The sequence below is a fragment of the Delphinus delphis genome, chromosome 18, assembly GCF_949987515.2.
Source record: "Delphinus delphis chromosome 18, mDelDel1.2, whole genome shotgun sequence".
Classification (NCBI taxonomy): Eukaryota; Metazoa; Chordata; class Mammalia; order Artiodactyla; family Delphinidae; genus Delphinus; species Delphinus delphis.
Window position 1 is genome coordinate 24925177 of NC_082700.1, and position 14985 is coordinate 24940161.

General features: G+C 37.8%; 1 protein-coding gene across 5 annotated transcripts in view; it reads left to right on the top strand.

Moving 5' to 3' along the window:
• Positions 1-14985, top strand: part of MTRF1 (mitochondrial translation release factor 1) — a 67028-nt gene that overhangs the window by 14201 nt on the left and 37842 nt on the right. The window contains exons 1-8 of one of the 5 annotated variants that reach the window (XM_059995529.1): positions 3542-3572; positions 4270-4424; positions 6271-6360; positions 7189-7614; positions 10242-10289; positions 11417-11508; positions 13296-13377; positions 14498-14605. In XM_059995529.1, the coding sequence (XP_059851512.1) occupies positions 7197-7614; positions 10242-10289; positions 11417-11508; positions 13296-13377; positions 14498-14605 (748 nt within the window). In that variant the 5' untranslated portion in view covers positions 3542-3572; positions 4270-4424; positions 6271-6360; positions 7189-7196. Of the gene's footprint in view, positions 1-3541; positions 3573-4269; positions 4425-5731; positions 6361-7188; positions 7615-10241; positions 10290-11416; positions 11509-13295; positions 13378-14497; positions 14606-14985 lie in introns of those variants that run through there. The other 4 variants (XM_059995528.1, XM_059995531.1, XM_059995532.1 and 1 more) reach the window with 4 other exon arrangements.

Sequence of the window (14985 nt, forward strand, 5' to 3'; positions counted from 1 at the left end):
TTACGATGTCTTGTATTTGCTTCCAATTAATCAGTGAGGATGAGAAGAGAGAGGGAGGAGGGAGGGTGAACACTAAGTTGATAATGTTGAGAATTCATGATGAGTGCACAGGGGTCATTTTACTGTTCTATTTTTGAACATGTTTGAAATTTTTCATATTAAAAAGGAAAAAAATAAAAAGATATATATCTACACACACAGAGAGTATAGATTACATTGTATTCCTCAAGGGAAGATTTGTATCTAAGTTGGAAAGTACTTTAATGCTTATAAAGGGTATTTGAAGACTACTGTTAGTAGAAAAAGATGGGAAAACTAAACTCATTGAAATGAAAATTTGAAAATGTATAATTCAAAACTGAAGGAAATAATTTAAGAAAAATATTTAGCCTGAAATTTAGGATGAAAAATGGAAGAGGTGAAATTACCAAGAAGTTGTAGGAGACAACACTAAATGAGCTTGTTAACAAAGCTGACCTCAGCCTAGGCTAATACCAGTTTATGGGGTAAAAGATGAGTTTCCAGGATCTACCCTTTTATTATTATTATTAGAGTAAAAGAAATACATCGTAAGTTGACATTTCAAGACTCCTTGAACACCTCTTAACTCTGAAAATAACTTGCGATCTAATTTCATTAATGCCAGCAGGTGGCGTGTTCGTTAGCTTTATTTTTTTCAAGCTCCGAAAAATTTGAGAAGCAGTATGAACATGTGAAAATAAGAAATGCTCTTTTTTCATTCTTTATATTTCGCTTCTCTCGGGGAAAATAATTTATAAGGATACAAATGAAATAAACTCTGTTTTTCTACTTTTCCACCATATTGAGAGCTTGAATTTTGTATTAAATTGCTACCTGCTTTCACTTTTTCTATAGTAAAATATATCTGATTCAAATCCCAAGCCATTGCCAGTCTCAAGATGGCATTGGTCAAGAGCTAAACTACCGGGAATCAGAAAGCCAGGTGTATCTTCACAGTGTGCTAAAAAACAATGTGTTATGGCTTGTGTGCTGAGATTTTATGTTGCTTTCAGTGCCACTGAAAATTTCCCAGATAGGACCAAAGTTTCAACTTAGCCTGGAACAATCTCTGCACTCACCCTTGTCTAGCTCCCCAAAGAATGTCCAGGGCTGAGGAAAGTCTGGTGCTCTGCTTCTCTCGGGGTAAGCCCTAAGCAGACAGTTTACTGATGTGAAATCTCTGCTGAAGGACACAAATCGACCTCTTGTTAGTACTCTAGACGCGAGTGTCCTCAGAATCTTTAAAAGAATCCGGAGGTCTCTGAGAGGAAGTTAAGTGAAAATCCCCATTCCCTACCGCTTTGGGTTTGGGACTGATTTGCTCTAAATGGAGATGAAAAATGACCCCACGTATTTTGTTGTGTTAGCATGCTCCAAGTTGGAGGAGGGGGACACAGGTCATTTAGTTTCTGACAAAGAGATACCAAATCGTCAGTGCCCATTACAAATTCATTCAACAAGGAAAGTATTCATAGTTGACTTTATTGTGAGAAATATTTCAGACATGGTAGTGCTTGTTTCTAGTTTAATCAAAATGCTAGTTCTTTTTCCCCCACTGAATCAACCTCTTTTATTACTATTTCTGGAAACTTTTATTCTGTAATATATCAGACTTCTTGCAAATAGAAGTTGTTTAACTTCATAGAACAATTTGAGAATAATAACTTCCATAAGGCTTTTCAATCAAACATGAAAGAATGTCTTTTTTCTTTTATAGCTTTCTTGTTTATAATACCCATCACAAAATTTCAAGAAATTCATAGTACTATGAAAAGGAAAATAGATCCACCAGATTTTTCTTTCTTTTTTTTTTTTTTTTTTTGGCTGCACTGCACGGCTTGTAGGATCTTAGTTCCCCGACCAGGGATTGAACCCAGGCCACAGCAGTGAAAGCACCAAGTCCTAACCACTGGACCACCAGGGAATTCCCTCTTCCAGACCTTTAAATATGCATCATATACTTTTTTAAAAAATCAGTTAATTAATTATTTATTTTTGGCTGCATTGGGTCTTCGTCGTTGCACGCAGACTTTCTCTAGTTGTAGTGTGCAGGGGCTACTCTTCCTTGCTGTGCGTGGGCTTCTCATTGCAGTGGCTTCTCTTGTTGCGGAGCATGGGCTCTAGGCACGCGGGCTTCAGTAGTTGTGGCACGAGGGCTCATTAGATGTGGCTTGTGAGCTTAGCTGCTCTGTGCAGTCTTCCTGGACCAGGGCTCCGACCCGTGTCCCCTGCATTGGCAGGTGGATTCTTAACCACTGCACCACCAGGGAAGTCCCACATACGTTTTTTAAGTGAAATAGTTTGATGAATTTTTTTAAACATTCTCTTTCACTTAATAATATATTGTGGACATCTTTGCATATTAATAAATATAATTATAACCACATTACTTTCTTTAAAAACACATGGAGGAGGAAGCAATATTTATAGTCTTTAGGGATTTCCTTTAAATTTAGAAATAACATTCATAAAGTGTATAACGTTTCATGTATATCTCAATAAATGTTTACATATGTAAATGTCTTTGCTTGGGCTGCCATAACAAAGTACCATACTGAGTGGCTTAAACAACAGAAATTTATTTCTCACAGTTTTGGAGGTTGGAAAGATCAAGGTGCTGGCAAGGTAGGTTTCATTCTGAGGTCTCTTCTCTTGGCTTGTAGGTGGCTGCTATCTTGCTGTGTGCTCACCCGCTGACCTCTTTTCGCTTGTTGAGGGAAAGAGGGGGGCAGAAAGAGACTACACAAGCTCTCTGGTCTCTTCCTGTAAGGGCACTAGTCCTATCAGATTAGGGTTCCCTCTCTATGACCTTATTTAACCTTAATCACCTTAAAGGCCCTATTTCCAGTGGGGTCATACTGGGGGTTAGCTTCAACATACTGAATTTGGGAGGGATTAGTCCATGGCACTAAAGCTTATTTTTTAAGAAGGAAGTTTTATATATGCATCAAAATAAAGAATTAAAAGATTTTGTTGGATAATTTAGGAGAATGATTTATGTGGGTACTTTGGTATTCGTGAGAGCAAAGATTTTTGTCTTTTCTGTTCATTGCTGAAGTCTCATGTCTAGAATAGTGATTAACACATAACTGGTGCTCCATGTTTACTGCATGAAAGACTGAATGTTTTCTTTTTTCTGGAGGAGGGAGGCAGTATCAGAGCTTAGGAGCCATAGATCATTAAGACAGATTGTCTTAATGTTCTTTTACCTTGGATAAGTTACTTAAACTCTCTGTGCCTTAGTTTTCTCTTCTGCAAAATGGGTATTTTAGGGTTGTTGTAAAGATTAAATTAATTAATAAATAGGCTTAAGCCATTTAGAGTAGTAGCTAATATGTAGTTGGTAGAAGTAGATACCTTGAAATAGGCAATACGTGTTAGATATTTATATTTATGCCTAATTCTCCTTTTTATATATGTGGTCATAAACTAAGAAAATGTCTTGTGAAGTTGGTAATGTGGAATTCTTGTTGCCTCTGCTTTTCAGGAAGAAATACTAGGGCACAGAGGTCAAATGACATGTAAACGTGTATCCTACTTGAATATTCAAAGTAAGGCAATATATTTGCATTTTCCTGGAATTGTTTATTATTTAGGATTTTTAATGCTTTACTTAATTGATGGTTTACAAGCTACAAACTTAAATTGAGCCCCCAAATTGTGTTTATGTATACAACAGCTATAAATTCACTAAGTTGTGGCTATATATAGTCTCTCATATTTTGGATCCTCCTTATGATTTAAAAAAATACAACTTTATAGTCTCAATTAGTCATTAGGTATCTTCTCAGGCAATGGAAGCTGAAAGTACAAGTATTAACATGCAGAATCCTGCACATTTTTGAATGATGAAAAGGGATCCTCATTTAAAAAAATCAGGAATCTCTGCTCTAGTGGCTCTATATACACGAAAATTCTTGTATATCTTGATCTCTTAATCAGAACTGTAGGGAATCTCCCTTTTGGGCTTGCCTGAAACTTTGACAACCAAAGCTCCACCTTTGGCCTAGGGGGTTGGAGGCTGGGCGTTCGTCCGAGATAAACTACAACTCCCAAGATTCCCGGGTGGGGAGCTCTTGGGAGTTGTGGTTCAGTGAACACTGCGGCACCAATGCCCCTGCACCTCCCCTCCCCCTTCCATCGCAACCTACACCCTGGGCTCAGAATCCGGATGAGTAAGTCGCCTGGTCATCTCTCTCGTGGGAATTTTTCTCGCTTTTCCATTTTTCTCTTTGTTTCCTCTGTTAGCTTATTGTTAGGCACACGCAAGGACTACTCTTCTGCAGAAGAGTCGAGACGGAAGAGGCGGGATCAAGCGCTAAGCCGGAAGAGGTGAACCTGGCAATGAAAGTGATCCGGTGCCTGTCGGGCTGAAACGTAGTGCACAGAAGGTTCAGACCTCCGTAAGGAAACCTAACGTCCTTTCTGTCTTTTTTTTTTTTTTTTTTTTTTTAACGTGCTCACAGTTCACTTCTCTTTTCTGGTCTTAAAAGTCTGTTTTCTTTCTCCAGCTTTTTTTTTTTTCCCCCATGGTGTCTCCCTATGGGATCACTCCGTATACCGAGTTAGTGTGGCTTACACGTGATCCTCTCGTGCCGGCTTAGTGTCACTTCTGACTTGCCAAGGCTGAGAGTTGTCCCTAGAGTATCATTTTATTTTTAATTTTCATTTATTTTATTTATTTATTTTTGGCTGCGTTGGGTCTTCGTTGCTTAGCGCGGGCTTTCTCTAGTTGCAGCGAGCGGGGGCTACTCTTCGTTGCGGTGCGCGGGCTTCTCATTGCGGTGGCTTCTCTCGTTGCCGATCACGGGCTCCAGGCGCGCAGGCTTCAGTAGTTGTGGCATGAGGGCTCAGTAGTTGTGGCTCACGGGCCCTAGAGCGCAGACTCAGCAGTTGTGGCGCACGGGCTTAGTTGCTCCGCGGCATGTGGGATCTTCCCGGACCAGGGCTTGAACCCGTGTTCCCTGCCTTGGCAGGCGGACTCTTAAACGACTGGAAAAGAGTCACCAGGAAAGCCCCTAGAGTATCATTTTAATCCCGTTATTGTGGGGGAGTGATTGAGAAGGCTTGCTATTCTCAGGTATAGATAAACCTAGAAGATAAATGTCTTGGGATTTACTTAACATTGAGGTTCATGACCTTGAGAGTTGCATTTTCTACTATTTCTGAAATGGAAATTTAGCTAGAGGTGTTTTAACAAAAATCTTTTTGCCATTTTTTTTGTTAGGTCCTTTTTCAAATGGACACACTTTCTGTGACTAGATGTTGTTTTAGACCAGGGTTCCTGGCCTCCTTAATCAATAGATATTGATCAGAGGCCAGACAAGAAATTCAGGCAAGGCTATATCGTGGCCCCTGCTGCAGCAGAGGGGAGTGAGCAGGTTCCTTACATGGGGTGAGGGTAGGGGTGTGTTCAGGGATCCAGCAGAGGGGTGGCTTAAGTGGTCTACCCATCCCCTTGGCTACGTTTTGTGCAGGGGGCATGCGCAGTACCCTGCTTTTGCTCCCCACTCTCTGCTTTTGCTGCCAGCTCTTCAGAGGTGCCAGTTGGGCTTTTTGGTCTCCTTTTATCTAGTTGTCCAGAATTTGCCCCAACTGCCCATGCACACAGTTATTTTTAGCCCATATTTGTTTCTTTGTATTTTGTTGCTTAAGGAAACATTTGTCCAGGTGCAAGCATTGCAGCACTGCAGCAAAGGGTCCCGGGTCCCAGCTTGTCTCAATGTGAAGACAGGCAGAAACTCCTGCTGGAGGACTGTAACATTTGTGGCTACTGTGCCTTTGTGTATGCTTCCCGCAGTCCTTTTCTCAATGTGATTCAGTATGTTAAATTTCCTTAGTACAACCCTGCAAACTGTGAATATTTTAGAGACTGTTCTGAATATTTTATTTCCTAGGAGATAACAATATCCAAGTTAGCAGACTTACAATGATCAAATGAGCTAATATATGAATACACCTAACGTAGTAGAAACACTGGAGACAATAAAGGTTGATTCTGATCAATTTTGACCCTTATTTCAACTTTGAACCTCAGGATTTTAGGGGCAAAGTATTTTTCTTAGAACACTTTATCTTCTCTTTCTTACTCAGTAAAACCATTGTGTACATTTGTTAGCTCTTTTGATTATCTCTGTTAGAAGGAAGAACAGATAATTATTATTGTACATAACTAATTTCACCTAACATGTAATTTTTTAAAGTAATTTTTCTTCCTGATTGTAAAAGTAGTATGTGCTAAATGTATAGGAAACTTGGAAAACACGAAGAAGTAGAAAAAAAAAGGAAGCAAAAGGAATCCATCATCCCACAACTAGAGATCATCTTACTAACGTTTTGGTATGTTTTTAGTTTTCTTTTTTCAAAATAAAGCTCTTCCTCAACTTATGATGCAGTTATGTCCCCATAAACCCATGTATTCCATATACTGTAGACAAATTTGAAAACCTAATTGAGATTATATTGTTTTGATTCTGTTTTTTTCATTTAATATAATTATCATCATTGTCTTTTTTTTTTTTTTTTACCAAACTTTCTACTTTCTTAGTCTGTCAGTGTGTAAATTTTCCGTCCTTTAGGATCTCAGCTAAAAGGGAAGCACCTTCGAAGAGTGATTGCATAGTTGGGAATGAAAAGCACTGAAGTCTGAACAGGCAAGCTGCATTCATCTCAGCTCTGCCTCTATCTGGCAGAATGAATAATCATGATTAAGTTACTTGACTTCCTTGGGCATCTGGATACCTAAGAATTAGACAAGGAAGTAGTGTTTCCTTCAAACTTTAAAAATCTATTAATATACGAACCATCTAAAGTTTGCATGATTATTTCATACTTGTCAAGAGCTTATTCACACACTCAATTTTAGATTCTGGGTACTTTCTAGAAAATAGCTGATTTAACCCATTCTATTGATATATTTATTAGTTACACTCCTACTCATTTGCCTTAGTTAATTATATATGTTGAATGGGTAGAAAACAGCACTACCTTCATTTATTTTGTTATATTCACAGATTTGAAGATTCGTTTTCTTCTTGTGGGTTATTGAATTTAGGGACTGTGTTTGGAGCTGGCTGAGGCAGTGAACTGAGCAAGATTTCTTGAGGCTCCTTCAGCTTTTATATCTGTGGAGTTGATATTTCTCAGATTGTGTTTATTTTGTTTCAGATGCTGAAATGAATCGTCACCTGTTTGTTTGGCTTTTTAGACATCCGTGTCTTAATGGTCACCACCAGTGCCATGTCCATCTCCATTCTCATCAACTTACACAGATACCTCTTGACACAAGGCTGTGGGTTTTTAGACGAAACAGGAATCACATTCTCCATTGTCTGTTAAGTGAGAATTGGTCCAGGAGATATTGTCATCAAGATACCAGGATGCTCTGGAAGCATAAAGGACTACAGAAATACATGGAGGACCTGAGTAAGGAGTACCAAACACTTGATCATTGTTTGCAGCATATCTCTGTGAGTGAAGGGGACCGGAGGTCCTTGAATCAACGGCATGCTGAGCTGGCTCCGCTTGCAGTCATTTACAAAGAAATTCAGGAGGCTGAACAAGCCATTGAAGAATTAGAATCAATGTGTAAAAGTAGGTAAAAGATGTGTGTGTACAAGTACAGGATTGATTTTCTAAGTTAAAGGTATATTGAATACAGTCTTTTAAAAAGCCTGCACATAGTAAGCCCTGCACTTGGAAAGGACAGGACTCTGTACTCTGGGTGTTTGAAGTATTTCAGCTGCTAAAGAGCAACTACTAAGAGACCGAGGTCCTTGTGGTACTTGCCAAGAAGCACTTAGGGTCTGGGAGACTAAATATTGACCTTTTCAGAATTTTTAATTTATTAATAGATCTTTATTGGGCACTGTCCTATGTGCTACATACCAGGGACACAAAAATACAATTCCTACGCCGTCAGAGGGCTTATATGGTATGGGTATTATTTCATCACCCCAAAAAGAAACCCTGCACCCTTTAGCCATCTCATGCCAATCCCCCCCATCCCTGCCAGCCCTAGACAACCACTAATCTACTTTCTGTCTCTACACAGTTACTTATTTCAGGCATTTTATATAAATGGAATCATACAATATGTTACCCTATGTGACTGGCTTCTTTCACTTAGCATATGTTTAAGGTTCATTTATGTTGTAGCATGTTTCTGTACTTCATTTCTTTTTATTGCTGAATTATGTCCCATTGTATAGATATACCACATATTATTTATCCATTCATCAGTTGTTGGTTATTGAGTTTTTCCACTGTTTTGGTTATTATGAACAATGCTGTTATGAACATTTGTGTACAAGTTTTTGTGTAGACATATATTGCTCAGTTGTGTGGTAACTCCATGTTTAACCTTTTGAGGAACTGTCAGACTGGTTTTCCAAAGTGACTGAACCATTTTACATTCCATCCTCAGTGTATGAGCGTTCTGGTGTTTCTACATCCTCTCCAACCCTTGTGATCCGCCCTTTCGATTCTAGCCTTCCTGGTGTGTGTGAAGTGGTATCTTACTGCGGTTTTGACTTGCATTTCCCTGATTAATGGTGTTGAGTGTCTTTTTATGTGCCTATTGGCTGTTGTATATCACCTTTGGTTAAATGACTGTTTAGATCCTTTGCCCATTTTTTAATGGAGTTGTCTTTTTATTATTGAGTTGTAAGAGTTCTTTATATTACAGATACAAGTTCCTTATCAGATATATTATTTGCAAAAATTTTCTCCCATTCTGTGGGTTGTCCCTTGAAGCACCTCAGTTTTTAATTTTGATGATGTTCAGTTTATCTTTTTTTTCTCTTGTTTGTGTTTTGGTGACATATCTAAGAAATTATTGCATAATCCAAGGTCACAAAAGTTCACATCTGAGTTTTCTTCCAAGGGTTTTATATTTTTAGTCCTTACATTTAGGTCATTGATCTATTTGAGTTAATTTTATATATAATGTGAGAGGTGTTAATTTTTAATTTTAGTATCTCTTAATATTTTATTGCCTTAACATTTTTTCTTTTATGAAAAATTTCCAAAATATACAGAAGTTGAGAGAAAAGTATAATGGACTAACCTGGGATTCAACATTTATACAAATTTTTTTTTTTTTTTAAAGGACATGAGCCCTGTTTTTTTTTTTTTAATATTTATTTATTTATTTGGTTGCACTGGGTCTTAGTTGTAGCATGCAAACTCTTAGTTGCGGCATGCATGTGGGATCTAGTTCCCTGACCAGGGATCGAACCCGGGCCCCCTGCATTGGGAGCATGGAGTCTTAACCACTGGACCACCAGGAAAGTCCCTTGCTATTGGCTTTTAGTTTAATTTATAAACTTTCTTTTGTGCTCCATCCTGTTTCATTAAGCCTTAGAGATGTTAAGCAGCATCGAGGCCAGTCACAGCTATACCTGTAAAGTCCTGGATGTCCAAAGCCTTACCTTTTTCTGCCTCCTATTAGTGGTCTGCGAGTCTCTCACTTTTTTTTTGGCCACGAGGCATGCGAGATCTTAGTTCCCTGACCAGAGATTGAACATGTGCCCCCTGCAGTGGAAGTGCAGAATCCTAACCACTGGACCGCCAGGGAATTCCCTCTCACCTCTTTTAATGAGGATTATTTTTTACTCTTCCGCATAATGCCACTCAAATTTGTAATTAATTAGTTTGGGAAAGTTGCTTGCACATAATAGGAGCTTACTAAATGCTTTCCAAATTAAATTGACATAACCTCTTTCAGCCACGTTTGTATCATGTGTAATATTAGTATGGCTTGACTATCATCCTTTGGCTTCACTCCCCTCTGTAAAACAAGTATGATTGCCTTTCTCTGTTTTATATTCTGATCCATTATGTAATTGTCTTAACTTCAGTCCCTTTCCCTGTTTTTTTTAAACGACATGAGCCCTCTTTTTTTTTTTTTAATATTTATTTATTTGGTTGCACTGGGTCTTAGTTGTAGCATGCAAACTCTTAGTTGCAGCATGCATGTGGGATCTAGTTCCCTGACCAGGGATCAAACCCGGGCCCCCTGCATTGGGAGCATGGAGTCCTATCCACTGCGCCACCAGGGAAGTACAGGGCCTGTGTCTTATTCATCTTTATTTCCTGCGGCACCAAACATAAGGTGTAATAGACTCTTGAATCTGTTGATACAGTGAAATTGAACTAGATTGGATCTTACAGTTCAGTAAATAATAAAAAGCCACAAAAATAATTTTATATGATTGCAGATCAGCAGGTTTTTCTGGTACCTCTGACCCGAGACTTATGTGCACAAGGTGAGGCCAGTAGCGATACTACAATTCTGCAACAGGTGATCCATAATTAGAATTGAGTTCAGGTGGCCCCTTATCTAGGAGCCTTCCTTAGGGGTTGAAGTCTGGGTTAGACCACCCTTTAGGCCTCGATGGTCCTGCCCACACCACATACTGTAATCAAGTGAATGTGTCCACCTTTCCCACCAGACTGAGCCACTTTAGCCCTGAACCATGTTTTATTCATCCTTGTGTCCCCAGCAACTGGCAGAGTATTTAGCACAGAGTAAGTGTGAAATGTTGAAAGCAGGAATGAGGCATAGAATCCCGCCAGACCCCCATGACTTCCATGACTAGAAAAGAATTTTAAAGAGCCTTCTCTCCTGTATGAGTCTTCATTTCTATTTTCTTCTTTATTTTTAAGAATTAAAAATTTCTACCTCATCTAGCACACATCACCAGTGACAAATGGAATCTCTGGGCATCTAAAGCAATGGAGTCAAAGGTTATGGGATCCACCCTACTTGGCCACTATCTCATTGATAGCTTGTGTTATTAGAGCTCCATGATTTAACTTTCTGCTTTGAAATGATGTGAAAATGACCATTCTTTCCATAAAGCAGAGGCTTGCAAGGATGTGTGGTTTTTTGACCCATGTGGTGTTTTTAAAAAATGTTTACTAAGTATGAACATTTCAAGAGCTTTCAGAATTTTAAAGAGGTCTTATTTCTGACTTCTCTTGAAAAAAAAAAGAGGAGGTTCTAGCCATGCTACATTACTCACAGTGTGCTGGGTAATGGCTGCCAGCTTTAGACAAGAAATGGTCACCCCAGTTTACCCTGAAACTTAGCTTATTCGGGTTTACATTTAATTAGCCAGTCCCTTTTTTAAACCTGTTTGATTTATCACTGATTTCTATAATTACTTACAGACATTCAAATCACCAGCTCATTGGGGCAAGATCGTATTTGTTGAGTTTTTTGGACACACTTAGCAAATACTTTACATTCTCTAACTATTCTGTTCTTTTTTATAATCCCTTGCCTTCACAACTGAAATAAAACCTAGTAGGTAGAGATTAGATAGCAATTTAAGAATTTCTTTGTAAGTATTTAAACATTTTTACCATTATTTCTGTCGACGGTTTGTAGGTCTAAATAAAGAAGATGAAAAGCAGTTACAAGAACTTGCTTTGGAAGAGAGGCAAACCATTCTTCAGAAAATCAACATGTTATACAGTGAGGTATGTTTTAAGAGGTAAACTAATCTCAGCAATGTTAATGTAAAGGAATACTATTCTTGCTAGACTATGTTTTGCTGCTCAAAGTTATTTTCCAAACACCAGTTGATTAAGTCTTCTCTTATGATGATTGATAATATTGGGTTTAGTGCTGTCATTTACTACAGAATGAGATTGAAGAGATTGTGTTGGCAAGGAACGAAACCAACCCCCCCCAGACAAAAGTATTCCAAAGCTGAATCTATTAAGTTACCAGACAAGGGAACACATGCTAGTGAAGAAATTTACTTCAACATGGAGTAGAGTCAGGGGGTTTTAAGTCTTAGAAAGAGGGAGTGGTACATGGTAACTGGGTTAATTAAGGATTGAAAATTTGCATTCAGGATAGAATGGAATGAATCCAAGGGCATAGAGACAGTGGGTTAATACAAGTCTTTAGTCCCTTCTAGCTCAATGGATGGTTTGTCTAAAAGAAAATGAAAATACGGTGCTATGTACTATGTTCCCCTTTGTCATATTTGCCATCCTCCTACCTTCAGTCTTCCCTACCCTGGGAATCCAGTAGAGAGACGTTTTTTCCTTGAAGTATATAGTTGATTTACAATGTTATGTTAGTTTCAGGTGTACAGCACAGTGATTCAGATATACATATATCTTCTTTGTCAGATTCTTTTCCCTTATAGGTTGTTACAGAATATTCAGTATAATTCCCTGTGCTATACAGTAGGTCCCTGTTGGTTATATATTTTATATATGGTAGTGGAGGTATGTTAATCCCAAACCCCTTTTCCCTTTGGTAACCATATGTTTGTTTTCTATGTCTGTGAGTCTATTTCTGTTTTGTAAATAAGCTCATTTGTATCTTTTTTTTTTTAGATTTCACATACAAGCAGTATCATATGATATTTGTCTTTCTCTGTCTGGCTTGCTTCACTTAGTATGATAATCTCTAGAGGGACTTTTTGAGGATGAGGATGGAGGTATCAGTTATTGTTTTCACTGATTTAAACAGCTAGTCAAAAGCAGATGTAGGATGTCTGACTCTTAGTCTACTATTCTCTCCTGCAGGCTATATCATTTCTAGCAGAGATGGACTATTTCAAAAATTGTCGGTAGGGGGAATCATGACACATAGATACTTTCAGTTTGATTTGAAAGACCTTTTAGTAATAATAAAGTTGCTTCCTTTTTCTTCCTAAGAGGTAAGTTGGTTGCTTTCTTTATTAGAAAGCCCCTTTTTTTCTTGTCACACTGAGAAACTATTTGAGCCTTACCTTGGGAATCCTCAATCTACTCTTTAAACAGCAACTCTGCTGAGAAGACAGGGCACGGCCTGGTGTCCGTCCGCTGTCATTTATTGTGGGAGAGAATATATAATCATATGTTAAAAGTCCTCATTTTCTCCAAATGAAGACTTTCAGAGCTTACTTCTTTCATTAGATGAAAGAAGCTACTGTTTAAGACTAATCAGAAGCAAAATTTGAAGAAAATTGAATGGAACACTGGACTTTGATCTAAACTTTTGCATTTTAGAAAATTAAGATAATTTGATAGCATTGTAGAAAATATGCCAACAAGTAACTTCATTGTTAACATGAATCATCATTTATTTTAGGCCTAATTAGGTCTACTTATTAAAGCATTTTAGGACCAGACCTCTTTGAGATGCTCTATGATTTTGTTAATTACTGATTTTTTAGTATTTGGGGGTCTTTTATCTAAGTTCAAGGAATAGCAGTATACCATGGAAAATATACACACTAATACTGATTTTTTTTTTTCTTTTTCAGCTTCTCCAGAGTCTAGTGCCAAAGGAGAAATATGACAAAAATGATGTTATTTTAGAGGTGACATCTGGAAGAACTACTGGAGGTCAATAAAATAATTTTATCATAAATGATCTTAAAAAATACTTAAATGTTACCTTGATATGACACACTGTAACTTTAAAAGTCTGTTAAATGTGTTTCACTTCGGAAGTAGTCATTTCTCAACTCCTAAGGGGTTTTTACTTAAGGAGGACTCTCTAAGAAATTTGTGCTGATTTTTAAAAAATTTTTTATTGAAGTATAGTTGATTTACAATGCTGTGTTAGTTTCTGGTGTACAGCGTAGTGATTCAGTTAGAAATGAATATTTTTTTCATATTCTTTTTATTTTGGTTTATTACAGGATATTGAATATTTTCTATCCTACTGTGCTATACAGTAGGACCTTGTTGTTTATCTATTTTATATGTAGTAGTTTGTATCTGCTAATCCCAAACTCCTAATTTATCCCTCCCCACCCCCTATTCCCTTTGGTAACCATAAGTTTGATTTCTATGTGTGTGAGTCTGTTTCTGTTTTGTAAATAAGTTCATTTGTGTCATATTTTAGATTCCACATGCAAGTGATATCATATGGTGCTTGTCTTTCTCTTTCTGACTTACTTCACTTAGTATGATAATCTCTAGGTCCATCCATGTTGCTGCAAATGCCATTATTTCATTCTTTTTTATGACTGAGTGGTATTCCATTGTATATATGTACCACATCTTTATCCATTCCTCTGTTGATGGACATTTAGGTTGCTTCCATGTTTTGGCTATTGTAAATAGTGCCGCTATGAACATTGGGGTGCATGTATCTTTTCTTATTAGAGTTTGCTTCAGATATATGCCCAAGAATGGGATTGCTGGGTCATATGGCAACTCTATTTTTAGTTTTTGAAGGAAACTCCATACTGTTTTCCAGAGTGGCTGCACCAATTTACATTCCCACCAACAGTGCAGGAGGGTTCCCTTTTCTCCACACCCTCTCCAGCATTTATTGTTTGTAGACTTTTTGATGATGGCCATTCTGAGCAGTGTGAGGTGATACCTCATTGTAGTTTTGATTTGCATTTCTCTAATAATTAGCAACGTTGGGCATCTTTTCGTGTGCCTACTGGCGATCTATATGTCTTCTTTGGAGAAATGTGTGCTGACTGAATATTTTTATATTTTCTCTTAGGTGATATCTGCCAACAATTTACCCGGGAAATATTTGATATGTATCAGAATTATTCAAGCTACAAACACTGGAAATTTGAACTTCTGAATTATACACCAGCTGATTATGGTAGGTGTGTTTGAGGATTTGTCCATAGATGATGCTGGAAGTTGTTTTTCTTCTGATATTGATTAGAACCATGTTGTCCCATTTTTTAAAACATTTGACCTATATCTACTAAATACTGTGACATGGGCTCATCAATCACAGTGGCTTACTATAGTAGAATTCTTACTATGGGAGAAGAGAGTGGGAGGGAAAGAAGTATCCTCCTAGGAAGGAGTATCTGAATTAGAGAAACTTTCCCTGTGGAGGGTTGATATATGCCTTGCCTGAAAAATCATTGCTCTGTTGTTCAAAAGCCAAGGTGTATTAAGGTTTTTACTCTGAAGTACTAATGATGTGTTGGAGGTTTATGGGAATGCAGAAGAAGTTAGTCATTTGTCTTT